Source organism: Thermobia domestica, chromosome 2, assembly GCF_964235325.1.
Source record: "Thermobia domestica chromosome 2, izTheDome1.hap1.1, whole genome shotgun sequence".
Lineage (NCBI taxonomy): Eukaryota > Metazoa > Arthropoda > Insecta > Zygentoma > Lepismatidae > Thermobia > Thermobia domestica.
Window position 1 is genome coordinate 138,358,182 of NC_137455.1, and position 14,851 is coordinate 138,373,032.

The 14,851-nt window shown below is 37.5% G+C and overlaps 1 protein-coding gene across 1 annotated transcript; it reads left to right on the forward strand.

Moving 5' to 3' along the window:
* The first annotated feature begins 10,342 nt into the window (after positions 1-10,342).
* Positions 10,343-11,524, forward strand: LOC145679188 (protein CFDP2-like). Its single transcript, XM_081749777.1, has one exon. The coding sequence runs from the start codon at positions 10,343-10,345 to the stop codon at positions 11,522-11,524; it is 1,182 nt and encodes a 393-aa protein (XP_081605903.1).
* Positions 11,525-14,851: the final 3,327 nt, after the last annotated feature.

Below are 14,851 nucleotides of genomic sequence, written 5' to 3' on the forward strand. Positions count from 1 at the left end.
AAACCGTGAAATTTCATATTCATGACCACATTTTACCACGAGCTATTACAACTAATAGAACCCGATCTAGGATTTTCGGATCGGGGGTGCACCAATAATTACCAGTACATTTGAATTAAATTTATTTTTAAAAAAATGCTTTTAGCCATCTGTAGTCTGAATGAGAAGTTTCCCTGGAAATGCTGTCTGTTCTTTTTCTTCAATCTTCAGTAAATTGATGTAAACTATTGTTTTTGCAAAACTCCGCTTTCTTTGAAGCCCGAAAAAGAAACATGACACGAAATGTTCGGATAAGTATTGCTATTTGCACTGATACTTTCTCATTTTAGATAGTGTAAATTCACAACGAAGGGGATTAGGGGTGCACGCGCACCGGTGCACCCCCTAAATCCGGCCCTGACAACTAGGGATTAAATTCAGGTCGATCTTGAGGGAGATTAGACTGAATTTGCCATTTCCTTCCAATTAGTTGGCACAGCATGAATTTGAAGAAAAAAAATTCAGAGTCCCAAATTAAGGTTATGGGGGTCCCATTGTCTGGCAGACTCCAATTTATACATAACCAGTGCCGGATTTATGTATAAGATAAACAAGCTACAGCTTCGGGCCCCGTACTCTTGGAGGCCCCAAAAATTCAAGGGAAAAATTGAATGTACATTTCCAAAATATAAGAAAAACAATAAATAAACTAACATCTACATATAGCAACAGTGCTTCGTTTGTGTAGGCCCCTATGATGTAAGTAATGGGGTCCTTTCTGCTAGTCCGCTTCCTAAAATATCACTGGTTTCTTCATTTCTGTATATACGGTCCTACGTTCATCTGGACACATAAAGGGCCCCCTTCAGTAGCTTAGGACCTCACCAAACCCAAATCCAGCTCTGTATATAACATAAAATATGTAATAGAAATTCTTAATAACATTTGTAAATTTTGACCCACAGTTTTTATCTATGACTGTCAAGATATCAATATGATTATATCGCTAAAACCTTTCATATTGACAGCAGTAAAATGACTGCTAATGATATTATTCTTCAACCGTTTCAACTAGCAGTCAACAAGCTGATACTATAAGGTTTCTATTATGCGTAATAAATTAAACCTAGATGGCACAAATACCACTATTTCAGGGAGCGATTTTAATAGAATAACAAAACTTAAAAAGTTATGTTCCCACAAATATATATTTTTGAGTTGTAACAGTCTTCACCGGGTGTTCGATATATATATATATATATATATATATATATATATATATATATATATATATATATATGTAAAGTTTTTAATAGTAAAATACACCTATGAGATTTGAGTAGTTTAGATTTTATTGGCTGCTTACCTGTGTTAAACTTTGATATTCTATAAAAACAATATGTCTTATTAATCCAATGTTCTCGGGATTGCTGCCAGAGTGAATGTTGTGCTGAGCTTTCGTTACCATACAGCAGCAACATCTTCAGAGCTATGGGTGCTCCATGACCAGCATACTCCAACACATAGCTTTGAAGATGTTACTGCTGTACAGTGTTGCCACAGACCTAGCTCTGGAGTGGGCTGAAAAATAGTACCAAATTTAAACAAAAAGGGCTGAATTCATTTTTTTTTTTTTTTTTTTTTTTTTGCCAAAACGTAAAATATTTTTGCCCACGTATAATCATCCCTGATCTAACTTTATGCCTATACACAAAGTTTGTTACAACGCGTCGATATAGATCTCTAAAACGCAGAAATGTTTGGGTGTTTTTATATTCGTCAATATGGCGTTACTAGTAAACAACTTAGCCCGGTAAGCCGGCAACTACGTCAATGTATTTTTTTGCGCTATACCATGCCTTTGGGAGGAAGGACGTTCCCGGGCGCCGAAGTAAGGGGGCGCAAAATTTGGAAGGAAAAAAGAAAAGATATATTGAAGGAAAAAGTAAGAAAAGTGCGCAAAATCAAGGAAAACCAGGGTTTACTTTTAAAAATTTTATTACGCTTCGCGCCAGCCATAGTGGCGCTGATTTTCAACGACACATAAATTATAGACTTACATCAGCACCCGCTGGTCTTCTTCAGAATATGCAACACTTGATTCGTGTGTACTTAAAAAAAATTAAGCTAAAATTTCTACCACACTGCTTCTTTCTCGTCTCCTTCCTGCGCGGCGCGGATGCGCACATCTAGCGTCATCTGTTTCCCGGTATAGTTCGAATTACGAATTTTCCACATGGAGTTTGTAGCGTTATGCGATGCGTCACAGAATGTATGTTCACCAGCATTTCTTAAGAGTCCAACACAGTATGAGTAACGTGAACTTTTGAAAATGTGACAACATTTGTTAAATGGTGCTGAATTGGAGAGAATTGTACCAACTTTTTCACAAAAGGGGCTGAAAATGCCAGCGTGGTACCAACGGGCCGATGAATGACAAAAAGGGCTGAATCTGGTACAATTGTACCAAGTGTGGCAACACAGCTGCTGTCTGGTAACGAAAGCTCAGCACAACAACATTCACTCTGGCGCCAATCCCGAGAACATTGCATTAATAATAGACGCCAGCAAAACTTCAAGATCAATATGTTTATCTTTATTTCATTGAAAGTCCAATTACTGGAATAATGATATATGATTTAAGTTATCCTCTGGCGTCAAGACATCATCTGGTGAGGCCCCCAAGCACCTACCCCACAGATCACACAGCAATTTAAACTCTGAGTATAAATAACAGTAAAGACCAATCAATATAAACTGTATTCAATTATTAAATGTATTCAATTATTTCAATAAGGTTAGTTTTTATGACCTTGGTCGAAAACTGTTTAATTACAATTATCTGAACATTTCTCTGGCTTATGGCTCAGCCATGTCAGAGGTGTATTGTTAACTTATTAGTTTTAGCTTAACGCAGCTTTGATAATTTAATTCAGGACCAAGAGTTTATAGATGGTATTCCTAAAGTTAAAAACACCGCTGTTCTTTACATTTTAATTTTTTCGTTCAATATATATTGTTTTTTAAATGCAGTATTTCACATTTCTAGTTTGTTTCTAAAACAAGTGATCGTCATTTCACAGTGTGAAACTAAGTCTTCCAAACTATGCGAATTCCATACTCAAACTTGAAGTAGTGGGTCTGTAAGTATTGGCTGCAAAGGAGTAATAAGAGCACAGATAAAACCTATTCCTCGGATGTTAAATCGATATCAAAAGGCCATTACTTGACATCTCTTACTGGATTTGTTTTATGGCGATAAAGGTTGAAACTAAAAATAGTTTATTTCAACTACTTCTGGTTTGAATAAATGACTAAGGGAGAACATGCAACCTATTCTTAAGACGCTGAACCGATTGTAAAATACCACATTTAGATAGCATTTATCGTTCTTACTCTACGAAAATCGGTATTGAAACCGGAAGTAATAGTAAATTTGAACTAATTTCGATTTCGCCAGAGTGCTGGGAATACTCAGAACATCTTGTCTTCAGACGCTGAATCGTTCGCAGAAAACAGCTTCTGGGTATCTATTACCCTTTTTGGTCTATGCCGACAAAAGTAAAAATGAGAATTGACTAATTTTAACAACTAGTGGTTTAGAATAGAAGGTTAACGGGGCAGACGAAGCCTATTTCAGGAACATAAATCAATTGCGAAAAACCGCATCTGGACAGCATTTACTGTTTATGCTCTACAGAAATTAGCATTGAAACAGGAAGTAATAGTAAATTTGAACCACTTCCGTTTCCGCTAGAATATTGTTGGTAGTCATGATATGTTCTCTAGAGACGCTGAATCTTTTCAAGAAACACTTATGAGTACTTGTTACAATTTTAGTTCTATGGCTATAAACATTGAAATCAGCATTGAAACGGTAATTAATAGTAAATTTGAAGCAATTCCGGTTTTGGTCAAATGTTGTAGATAGTCATGATAACGTTGTTTTGTGGCGTTGAATTGTTTACGGGAAACCACTTTTCGCTATCTGTTACAATTTACGATCTATGGCGATTACCGTTGAAACTGGAAATGACTAATTTGAACCTCTTCCGGTTTGAATAGAGAGTAACTAGGGAAGATGGAACCTATCCTTGGGACATTGAATCGATTGCAGGAAACCGCATCTCGATATTTCTTACCATCTTTGCTTTGATACATCACAGATGGACAGACGGACAAAGTCGTTCTATAAGGCTTCTGACACGGTATGCAAAACAGTTTGGAAGTGTAGTAAATTATAGGGATGGCCACAAAGGTTCGGTTCCGACGGAACCGATTCCCTGCGGAAGATCCGGTTTTCAGAACTGGTTTCGTAACGGGTCCAGATCTGGTTCCGAAAACCCAGTTTCCAGAACCGGTTCCAGCCTGGAACCGAAAACCCGGTTCCAAAACCGAATCTTAGGAACCGGTTCCAGACCTGGATTCAAAAGCCCCCCAAAGACCCGTAAAGGAGGCACAAAGTTCGCCTTCAAAACATTGCAAAGAGGACCACGCGCTTATGCCCTCCCTACCCAGACCAGCTTGAGTCCTCCAGAAAAAAAATTATCCACCAGTGGATGTTTTGCCAAATGAGTTTGCCAGTTTGCCTGTTTAGCCAATGAGTTTCCCAGTTACCCAGTTTGTTTAGCCAAATGAGACAAGCCTGCCTGTCGCTTCCAGCATTTCATCTAGCACACTGTTCACAACCTGCCAGCAGCTCAAATTTAGCGTAGAGATGGCAACAAAGTTTCGGTTCTGTCGGAACCGATTCTTGGAGATCTGGTTTTCAGGACCGGTTCTAGACCTGGATCCGAAAACCCAGTTCCGAAACCGGATCCGTTCAGAACCGAAAACCTATTCCACCAGAAACCGGTTCCGGCCATCCCTAATAAATTACTCATTTACCTTAGTAGGATCCATCACTTTAAATATACAAAATTAGGATATTGTTTCGAAGGTGGATGTTAAAAACTTGATGGTCAGATAAACATATATTCTATCCATTATTAATTTTGCTCGTAGCTTATGTGAAGGGTAGGCTTCGATAACAAGAAAAGTTGTGTGTTTACACTCAATTTTATTCTTATTAAATTACTTACATAAAATTATGGTAGATTATTAATTTCCCTATGCTTTACTAGTAGTAGGTTATGGACATAAGAGTATTGCACCATCTTTAATAAGAGATCAATAGCAATAGGATGGAATCTGTTGGTTAATACTATAATTTGCTAGAATACATACATAAGAAAACAATTTCTTCCAGCGAAATAAAAACTGCCATTTACTATTGGCAATGAGTAACATACATTTTAGCACCACAGCAGTAGAGTTGTCACCTTTCCAATGCAAAATATACGGACACTGCAGGAAGGTCTTTCTTGGAGGGGGGGGGGGGAAGGATGTAAATTTACCAGTGTTTCATTTTCAGTAATAATATAATATAGGCCTTTCTATACTGAGGAGCTACTCATATATATTTTTTTGATAAAAAGGAAAATGAGATAGTTTAAATCATATAGCCTTAGAAAATTGAATATACAGGGTGTTTCAAAACCACCGACAACGTTTGGGAGGTGATTCCTGACACTAAAATAAGACGAAAAGTATAAACCAACCTGGGTGCACAAATGCTTCCTTTCGGAGTTATAGGCTGCCGAAAACATGAAAAAATGAACTTTAAAGGTCCATAGCTCCAAAACTATGGGGCCTACCGTAGTCGGGTCAAGACTTTACTTAGGAACTAATATGTACTCTATCGAAAAATACACGATTTAGAATCCAAAGATACTCACACAACAATTTTTGTACAGGCAGTTTGGTTACGGGCAAATAATCTGAGTACTCACTAAGTACGTCTATAAAAATTGTTGCTTAAGTTGCTTAAGTACTGCTTAAGTATTGTGTGTATCTGTGTCCGTGATGATAGTATAATTTGTGAACATGAAAACTCAACATGATTATAAGAAACAACGTAACAATATTATAACATCTACACGAAGTAATGTTTACGAATAATAATTGTTTCGTATTTAGAGAACGACTTAAAAGGAAATACAGGGTACGGCAGAACCCACTAAGCAGTTTCTATCGATTACCGCGAGAGCTGTGTTGGGGGTAGGCAGTTGCACGTGGTCTGTCTTTGTTCAGTCGTTGACCCCATTTCAGTAGCTAATATGGTCTGGACCGGTGCACATCGTGGTTTTGCCGTTCGCGCTTATTATGAAAACAACAGATCTGTGATCGCTACACATCAACCTTTTCGGCGACAGTTCAACATTCTACGCAACAATGCCTTCCTATTGCAAACACAATTCGGTCCTGGGTTCGGCAGTTGGAGGAAACTGGTAGCACACTAAGAATAGATACTCATGACCGACGCAGATCCATCAGAACGACAGAAAATGTGCAGCGGGTGAGAACAACAGTTCAACAATCGCCGCAACGTTCTGCTTGACGACGACATGCTGTTGCATTGGGAATTTCAGACCACAGTCACCAGATTTGAGCATTTGTGACTACTTTCTTTGGGGATGTCTGAAGGAAAAGGTTTTCCCAAAAGCCCCTCTCACACCCTACCAAAGTTAAAACAGCGGATTATTGACGAAGTGAATGCCATACCCCGCAATATGTGTGCAAGAGCTACTCGAAACTTCAGGAATCGTCTACAACAATGTATTGATGCTAACGGCCGCCATCTTGAGGACTTTATTTCCAAAACAAAATGAATGTAAAATGGTATATTGTACTAATTTAGAAAATAAAAACAGTTTTCCTCTATATATCCAGGTTTACTTTTTATTGCTCCTTAAAACTGCTTAGTTGGTTCTGCCGCACCCTGTACAAAATATTTTCTTAAAACTTTTTATTTTTGGGAAAAAAATCTACTCTAAGCATGCGATTACTCGAAGTTAGTTACCTTTGAGACGATCTTACGAGAAGAAACAGTTGCACTTTTCAAGACGAGACATCAGTTTCACATCTTTTTGAGAGAAGGGTATCCATCTACTGTGGGAGCCATATTCACAACGGTGAAATGGCCAGTCTTGAAACAAAGTAACCAGGTTTTTATAGTGCTGTAGGAATGACATTGCTCCCTCCATGTTTTGGTCACCTTAGTCAGGGGTAATGGCGCGTATATGAGAGTATATGGCATAGATTCCCTAATATTGTTATCGTTCCACGTATACTCACCTTAAATTTACGAAGGAAAGAGTGTATACGGGGTTATGTATACGCTATGGTCCTGAAAACGTTCGAATGTGGGTTTATGGCATTACATTACTGATTTCAGTCTGAATATGTTTAGCAGACCTTTTCCCCGGAGAAATGTCAATTTTAGGACGGTCTGATGCTTCAAAGCTCTGAAACTTGCTTGAGCCTCGGCCAATTATGAAGAAAAGAGGTTACATTGCACTAAAAGATATTACATACTAAGATAATAAACTTCCGTGTGAATCTACCGGTATATACATTCAAGGTTTTATATTGAGGATTATATAAAATCAGGAAAATTTTCAGCGCCAAGTTATACACAATTGCTCGAATTTTTCCACAAATCAGTTGGATATAGCCATCTTTCGTCTAGGGTGGTTATGGAATTTTACCGATCTCCTGCCAGGTGGCACTCATACAGTTTCCTGCAAATGGTTTACCTTTATACGATATAGCTGCGTTTCACGTTTTCCACATTGAGAGATTAATTTTTTGTGAATAGGATGGTGGAAGATCGGTAGGAACGCACGGACAACGTGTTTGTAGCACGCTGAGTCGGTGGATTATCTGATGTTGAATATGTCTCAATTCCGGACAATACAAATGGTAATAGCTTTCCTGGGGATTATCTCAAAGTAAGATTCATTCTGAGGTTATGGTTCTATAGGTTCAATTCACAACTAATTCTTGGCTAATATTAACCCGAAGTCTCAAAGATTGTTCGAAAGACTCTTGATATAAGGAACATGTTAATACCAAATATTTCTTTTACAAAAATTGCCCTAGAGCATTCTAAAAATAAAAGAGAGAAATCCGTACCTTCATTTTTATGAATTTGAACAACACTCAGTATAGATGTTTGGGAAATAAAAGAAAATGCACCCGGATATATTTGTTGTCTTATCATAATATTTAAATAAGGAAACTTTGAAGTTACAGGAAAGATTGCAAGAGAAAAGTATGACCTGTCTACGTGGACATTCCCTTCCTTAGGGAAGACTGTGGAAGGAAACAATAGGCAAAAAAATAAAATATGGGCCTTTAATTTAAGAATAACCAAACCAGAGAACAAAATAAGAAAAGATATTTTAAGTAGTCCTTAAATGTTTATATTCCACTGTAATTAGGTTTGTTTGCATGCCATAATCCTATTGTTACTCTATGTAGAGTGTAGCCACGGTAGCTTAGTGGTAGAACGTGCAACTTTGGTGCAGGGTCCCTGGTTCGATCTCAGCTGCGTCAAATGGACTTCTTGTTGGACAAACATTGTACATCGCGTGTGTGAGTTTTCAAAGGGTTCTTCTGTCTTTTCCCACCTTCTTCATCTCCCTACTATATCCATTCTCATTATCAACATCTCCCTTAGCGTCGACGCTTAATCATGAGACGTTAAAATATATATTTTCTTTTCATTTCATTTCCGTAGCAAAATACAAGATCCGAAGCGACAGTAAGCTAGCGATAGCAAACTAGTATTAGATGCCGAAGATGAAAGGACGGGTCCTATTTGCAATCACTGCAGAAATGTTTGTTGCAACCTAGTCTCGGAATCAGGCACACTGTCTTCAAAATGGCTCATGTTCGATATGTCTCACATGAACTCAAACTCGCAATGAGTGGAGTTCGGATTTCCTTTCCTCAATGAAGCCTGTTCCTATTTATTTCACTGGGCTTGCTCTTCCTAAGTGCTCGGACTCGCTATCTTTAATGGCACTCCGTCCACACTCGGTTTCATATTTTGGTTCGCTATCCACTTCTACTCTCACACTCAAATATTGGCCATTAAGACCGAAAGCTGGGCAAGTGAATTTTGTCACCTCTTGACTGGATTGGATTCGTATTTTACATCCTTTTAAGCAGCGAATTTATATGTGGCGCCGACCTAAAGCTGAACGTGTGATCCGACCCATGATCTAACCTCATGTCTCCCGTCTCAAAGTACCGAACGCAACTATATAGCCAAAAGTAAGCTTCTTGACATATCTGAGCCAATATGATATATAATAGAGAAGAGGTTTGTTAAACTTATGCGTAGTTTATAGTTATTTTGATGTTAAATGAAGTTTGACTTAAGTTATCTTGTTTAACTCTTTTACTCTTAATTTAGCTTTGGATTGCCTTATTTCATGTAGCTTAAGGTATCCAAGCTGAGATCATCTTAGATCTTCGTAAATGTAGGTTAAGTTGGTTAGTCAAGATTAATTTTACTCACTTTAGGTCATCTGAGAGCTTAGTTAAGCCTAAATTAAGTAAACGGTCATTTTCTTATCATTCATGCGTAAATTGAATGTGGAACTTTTTAGACAGCTACAATAACACGTCTTTCCTAGACATTAGAAATATATACGATGGCCACTAGTAATATATCGATAGTTATATATAATTCTATAAAATAGTATAACAAAATGATACATATACCCCTTATTTTATACAGATAAAAGTGAAATTGAACAGAATAGATAACAAACGTAACAATTTAATAAAAGTGTCTTTTAAAGTTTAAAGGAAACTATGCAAAATAACGCATTAAATTTATCAAACTTTGTTAGATATAATCGGTTGCGTAGCGAAGGGGCTGGCAGTAACGGATCAACCCGGACAGTAATCTGCAAGAGATGAATAAAATGGTTGTCAAATTTTAAACATGAAATTTTGAAAATTTTTACTATTAGCAAAGTTTTAAGTTGACATCTCTTCTCTATCTTATTTTTTGTATGGTCCTATGGCTTAATGAAAATCAACGTTCATAGGGTTTCAATAAATTGTGTTACATTCTCTCCTGAAGTATTTTTCTTCAATTCCTGGAGCTAATTAAAGCAAAGTCCTGGGGGAGTTGCTGGACTTCCGCCAGGCACCTCCCCAAGTGACGGATTGGGAAAGCCCACCAGATATGGTGGGTACCGGAAATTTCCGGGGTGGTTCAAAATCAGCACTACTGCCTTGCAGTTAGTGGAGAGATCCACAAAGGGTAGGGGAAGAGAACCCCAACATAAAACTCCTGGTCCTCCAGGTTGGGGGTTGTGCATAGGGCTAACGACCCTACCACAGGAAAATATAATTCATTTAGAAACAGAAACCACAGCCTCGAGGAAACGGGAAGGATTCAATGGAAAGGACTAGGAAACGACAAAAGGATCTGAGTATAGCGACGTGGAATGTCTAACCAATGTTAATACCAGGTAAAGTAGAACAAATACCACAAGAAACAGTCATGAAGGACATACATGTTATAGCACTTCAAGAGATAAGATGGGCAGACACGGAAAAAATTAATAACGAAAATTACACTATCTACTACAGCGGAACACAAGGAAAAACCGGTCAGTTTGGTACAGGCTTTATGATAGCTAAGCATGTTAGAAATAACGTACTACAATTTACACCCATAAACGAGAGAATAAGTAAACTAAGGGTGAGAGGAAGATTTAGAAAAATCACCATCGTAGCAGCACATGCCCCAACAGAATGCAAAGACATGGCAGTAAAGGAAGACTTCTACGAGAAACTAGAAGAGACGTGTAACAGGATTCCCGGATACGACATAGTAATAGTAATCGGAGACTTCAATGTAAAAGTAGGAAGAAATGATGCACGAATCAAAGTTACAGGTAAACATTCACTGCACGAAGAAAGTAACGACAATGGCAACCTACTCATTCAGTTTGCAATAGAGAACACTCTCACAATTAAAAGTACATGCTTCATTCACAAGAGAGTACATCTAGGAACGAGGGCGTCACCGGATGGCACGACGGACAATCAGATAGACCATGTTCTCATTAACAATAGACACTTGTCATCTATAATGGACACAAGAAGCTACAGAGGATACAACTGCGATACAGATCATTATCTGTTCAAAGCTAAACTTAGAGAGGTCAGTAAGAAATTGGTATATAGGGAAAATACGAAACCAAAATGGGACATAGACCAATTAAGAATCAAGCAAAAGAAAGAGGAATATAAACGCAGGATAAGGATAAAATTGGCACATTGCTCAAGAGAAGAAAGAATACCAACAGTGCAAGAACAATGGAATAAAATCCAAGAAATAATAACAGAAACAGCAGAAGAAACGGTACGACGACGGAGAAAACCAAAAAGACAACAGTGGCTCGACGAGGAAGGTCAAGAGGCAGTCGAAAACAAAAATGAAGCAAAAAAGACGATGATACAAAGGTCAATGAGAGCAAGCATAGAAGCATATAAAGAAATGAGAAGACAGGCAAACAAAATATGTAGAAAGAAGAAACGAGATATGGTAAAACGACGAATAGAAGAAATTGAAGAGATGAATGGAAGAAACGAAACAAGGAAATTATTTATAGCAGTCCAAAAACATGAATAAAGGATTCCAGGCACAACCGATTGGATGTAAAGACGAAAAAGGAAACATAATATCCGATGAACAGGGTATCATACAAAGATGGGCGGAATACTTTAAAAAGCAGCTAAATCCAACAATATAACAGTGGAGCTAATAAAATATACAGGGACAGAGATTATGAACGAAATAGGTAACATGATCAGACGAATCTGGGAAGAAGAAACAATATAATCAGACTGGAAAGTGGGGATACTACGTTCAATACACAAGAAAGGAAACAAAACAGATTACCCAAATTATAGAGGAATAGTGTTACTGAACACAGTCTATAAAATATTCACAAGCATACTTAATAACAGAATAAAGAGATTTATAGAAGGAATAATAGGAGAGTACCAGAGTGGATTTAGAATAAACAGAGGAACAACAGATCAGCTATTTGTAATGAAACAGGCTATAAAAATGCTACGAACATGGGATGAATAAACACATTCTGTTTATAGACTACAAACAAGCATTGAACAGTATAAATAGAAATGGTCTCCTACAGGGACTAGAACACTTCAAGATCCCCCCTCAAAACAAACTGAGCAACTTAGTTAAAATAATCTTGAAAAATACTACAGCAAAAGTAAAAGTAGAGCACAGAGTAGGAGAAGAATCCGAGTACAAAAAGGGAGCAAAACAGGGAGGTGGGCTGTCGACAACTTTATTCATAATAGCCTTGCATATTGAAATACGAAAAATAGATAAAAGGGGCATAATTATCAATAAAACCAACCAAATATGCGCCTATGCAGATGACATCGCCATATTGACGAGAACGGAATATGCACTCAGGAAGCTATACAACGAACTAGAGGACTGAGAGTAAACATTGAAGAAACAAAATACATGCACATAACATCAGATAAAAATAAGAGAAGAAATGGAAAGCTTGTAATAGGAAACAAAACATTTGAAGAAGTAGACAGATTTAGATATTTAGGAATGATAATAGAAACAGGAATAACATGACAACTTTATTCAAAGAAAGAATTCTAGTAGGAAACAAGGTGTATTATGCTAATGCACAAATACGAGTGGCGGGCAAACAAAGATGAAGATTTACAAAACGACAATTAGACCGATAGTCACTTACAGCGCAGAAGTATGGGCGTTATCTAAAGAAAACGAAGAAAAACTACGAATATTCGAAAGGAAAATAATTAGAAAGATTTTCGGGCCAATTAGAGAAAATAACGAATGGAGATGCAGAACCAACGAAGAAGCAGAAGACATCTTAAGAGGCGAAGATATTGTACGGTTCATAAAAGCGCAAGGGCTGCGATGGACGGGACACGTAGAAAGAACGGAAGAAGGACGACTAGCAAAGAATATATTACATGAAGATATTTATCACGAGAACAAGAGGTAGACCAAAACACAGATGGTACGAGGATGTAAACAAGGATCTGAGAATATTGAAAGTTAAGAACTGGAAAGGAAAAGCAAAGAACAGAGAAGAATGGAGGCGTCTGGCGAATGAAGCCAAAGCCCATCCAGGGCTGTAGAGCTGTATGGGAATGGGGGAATTAAAGTTAAGTTCTATGGTGGCTTCTCCTATTGGAAATACAACCGGTGTTGAGAATTTGGCATACGAAACACGTGTTAATAAAAAACGAGAATCATCAAGTCCAACTGACATTAATGACCCCGAAAGAAAATTGCTTTTAGAAGAAATTGAAGTTACCAAAAACACTGAATCTCACGCTCTTATAACTCAGACGAAGATGAATCTGCTCATGCACCTGTAGTTCACTAAAAGGATGTGTGTGAATAGTGATCACAATTAACCTCAGGATGCTACTTGTTCGTCAATTCTCTAACGTAGTTGAACATATGTATTGCTATGTTACCAATATTGATCGTCAAGGAGATTCAACAAAAGGTGAAAGGAGAAAATTAGCTCAAAATTGGTTTTACCATATAGTGCCAAATGGAAAGAGAGAGGATCCTACGCTTATGTATTTATTCCTCTCCTTCAAAAAAACAGTTGTAATTTTGCTCCAAATTTCCACCACTGCTAATCGCCATTAAAACTGCATTTAGCTTCGCAGATAGTTTCGGTAAATGGTAGAAGTGGCAGACCATGAGCTCAGTGCTCCGTTCATGTCGACAGCTTTGAGATGGAAAAGACTTTAAATCCGAGTCAAACGGCAAAAAAGAATTGACAATGAAGCACAGAAGTTTATTGTGAAAGAAAGGAGAAAGTAGAGGGATACTTTTATTTTAATAGGTTACTAGGTGAACAGAACTAAGTATTTCTTAGAAATATGAAAAGTGTTAAAGAGTCTGTAATAGAAGGAATTTAATTGAAGTTGGTTAGTCTGTTGGAAAAAAAACTATCATCAGGTCCTGCATGAGCACATTACAATTGTGAAGATAGAAAAGAAAATGACCATTGCCTACTTGTCACTGGACATTCAGAATAAATTTATCAGCGTATTGGGAAAGATAATTGCGTAACAAGATTATTCAACAAATTAAGGAAACAATGTGCTTATTCCTTTTTCACAGTACGTCCGACGGTTCCAAGAAGGACAAAATTTTCAAACTGTACGGTACGTAAAGATTAATGGTGGAATCTTCCGTCGACTTTATTGAAATAAAGGATAAGAGGACCTGATGACATTAACTCTGAATAAGATCAATAAAAGTGGACTGTAGAGGACAAGCATGTAGAGCCTGTAGAAACATTCAAAACTGTAGAGGACAAGCATACTGCAGTATTGACAGGTGCACACACTGGAGTTCAACAACTTGTTAAAGAAGTGAATCTTAAAGCACAGATTGAAACAATCAAGAACAATTCCTTGAATCTGGCCGGTTTACGTGCTGCATCCGCGTCGCGGTTGGTTCTAGCAATTTTGTTTGGAAAGTTGGTAAGTACTTTTCTTTCTTTCTCTTAATCAACACACAGAGATCTCTTATTGCACTTACAGGACAAAGTTAGAATCACATAATTGAAACTTGCTGCAATGAAAGACATGATGAAGTTAAGTTGATGAAGAATCACTTCCCCTAAATCCTAGAAATATTTGGAACAAATGCATCAGAATACGTACGAATATGACAGGAGCTGTTTTATTGCTCGTTGTAATGCAGCCATTGGAATTTTTGTGCTATCGCAGTGTGCTTGAGTATCTACGATTGTGTGGCAAAAAATCTGCGTACTAGAATCATTCTTACTGAAGAACAAAGATAGTCTTATGATTAAGGATTTAAGTATGGGAAGAAACTTTACAAGAAGGTGACTATCGTACTTGCGCCTTGCCGAACAAGAAAGAAGTAGCAAATTCACTGTTA

What these genes read in the sequence shown, in the direction of transcription:
- LOC145679188 (XM_081749777.1), top strand. Translation starts at nt 10,343, where the DNA reads ATGTTAATACCAGGTAAAGTAGAACAAATACCACAAGAAACAGTCATG.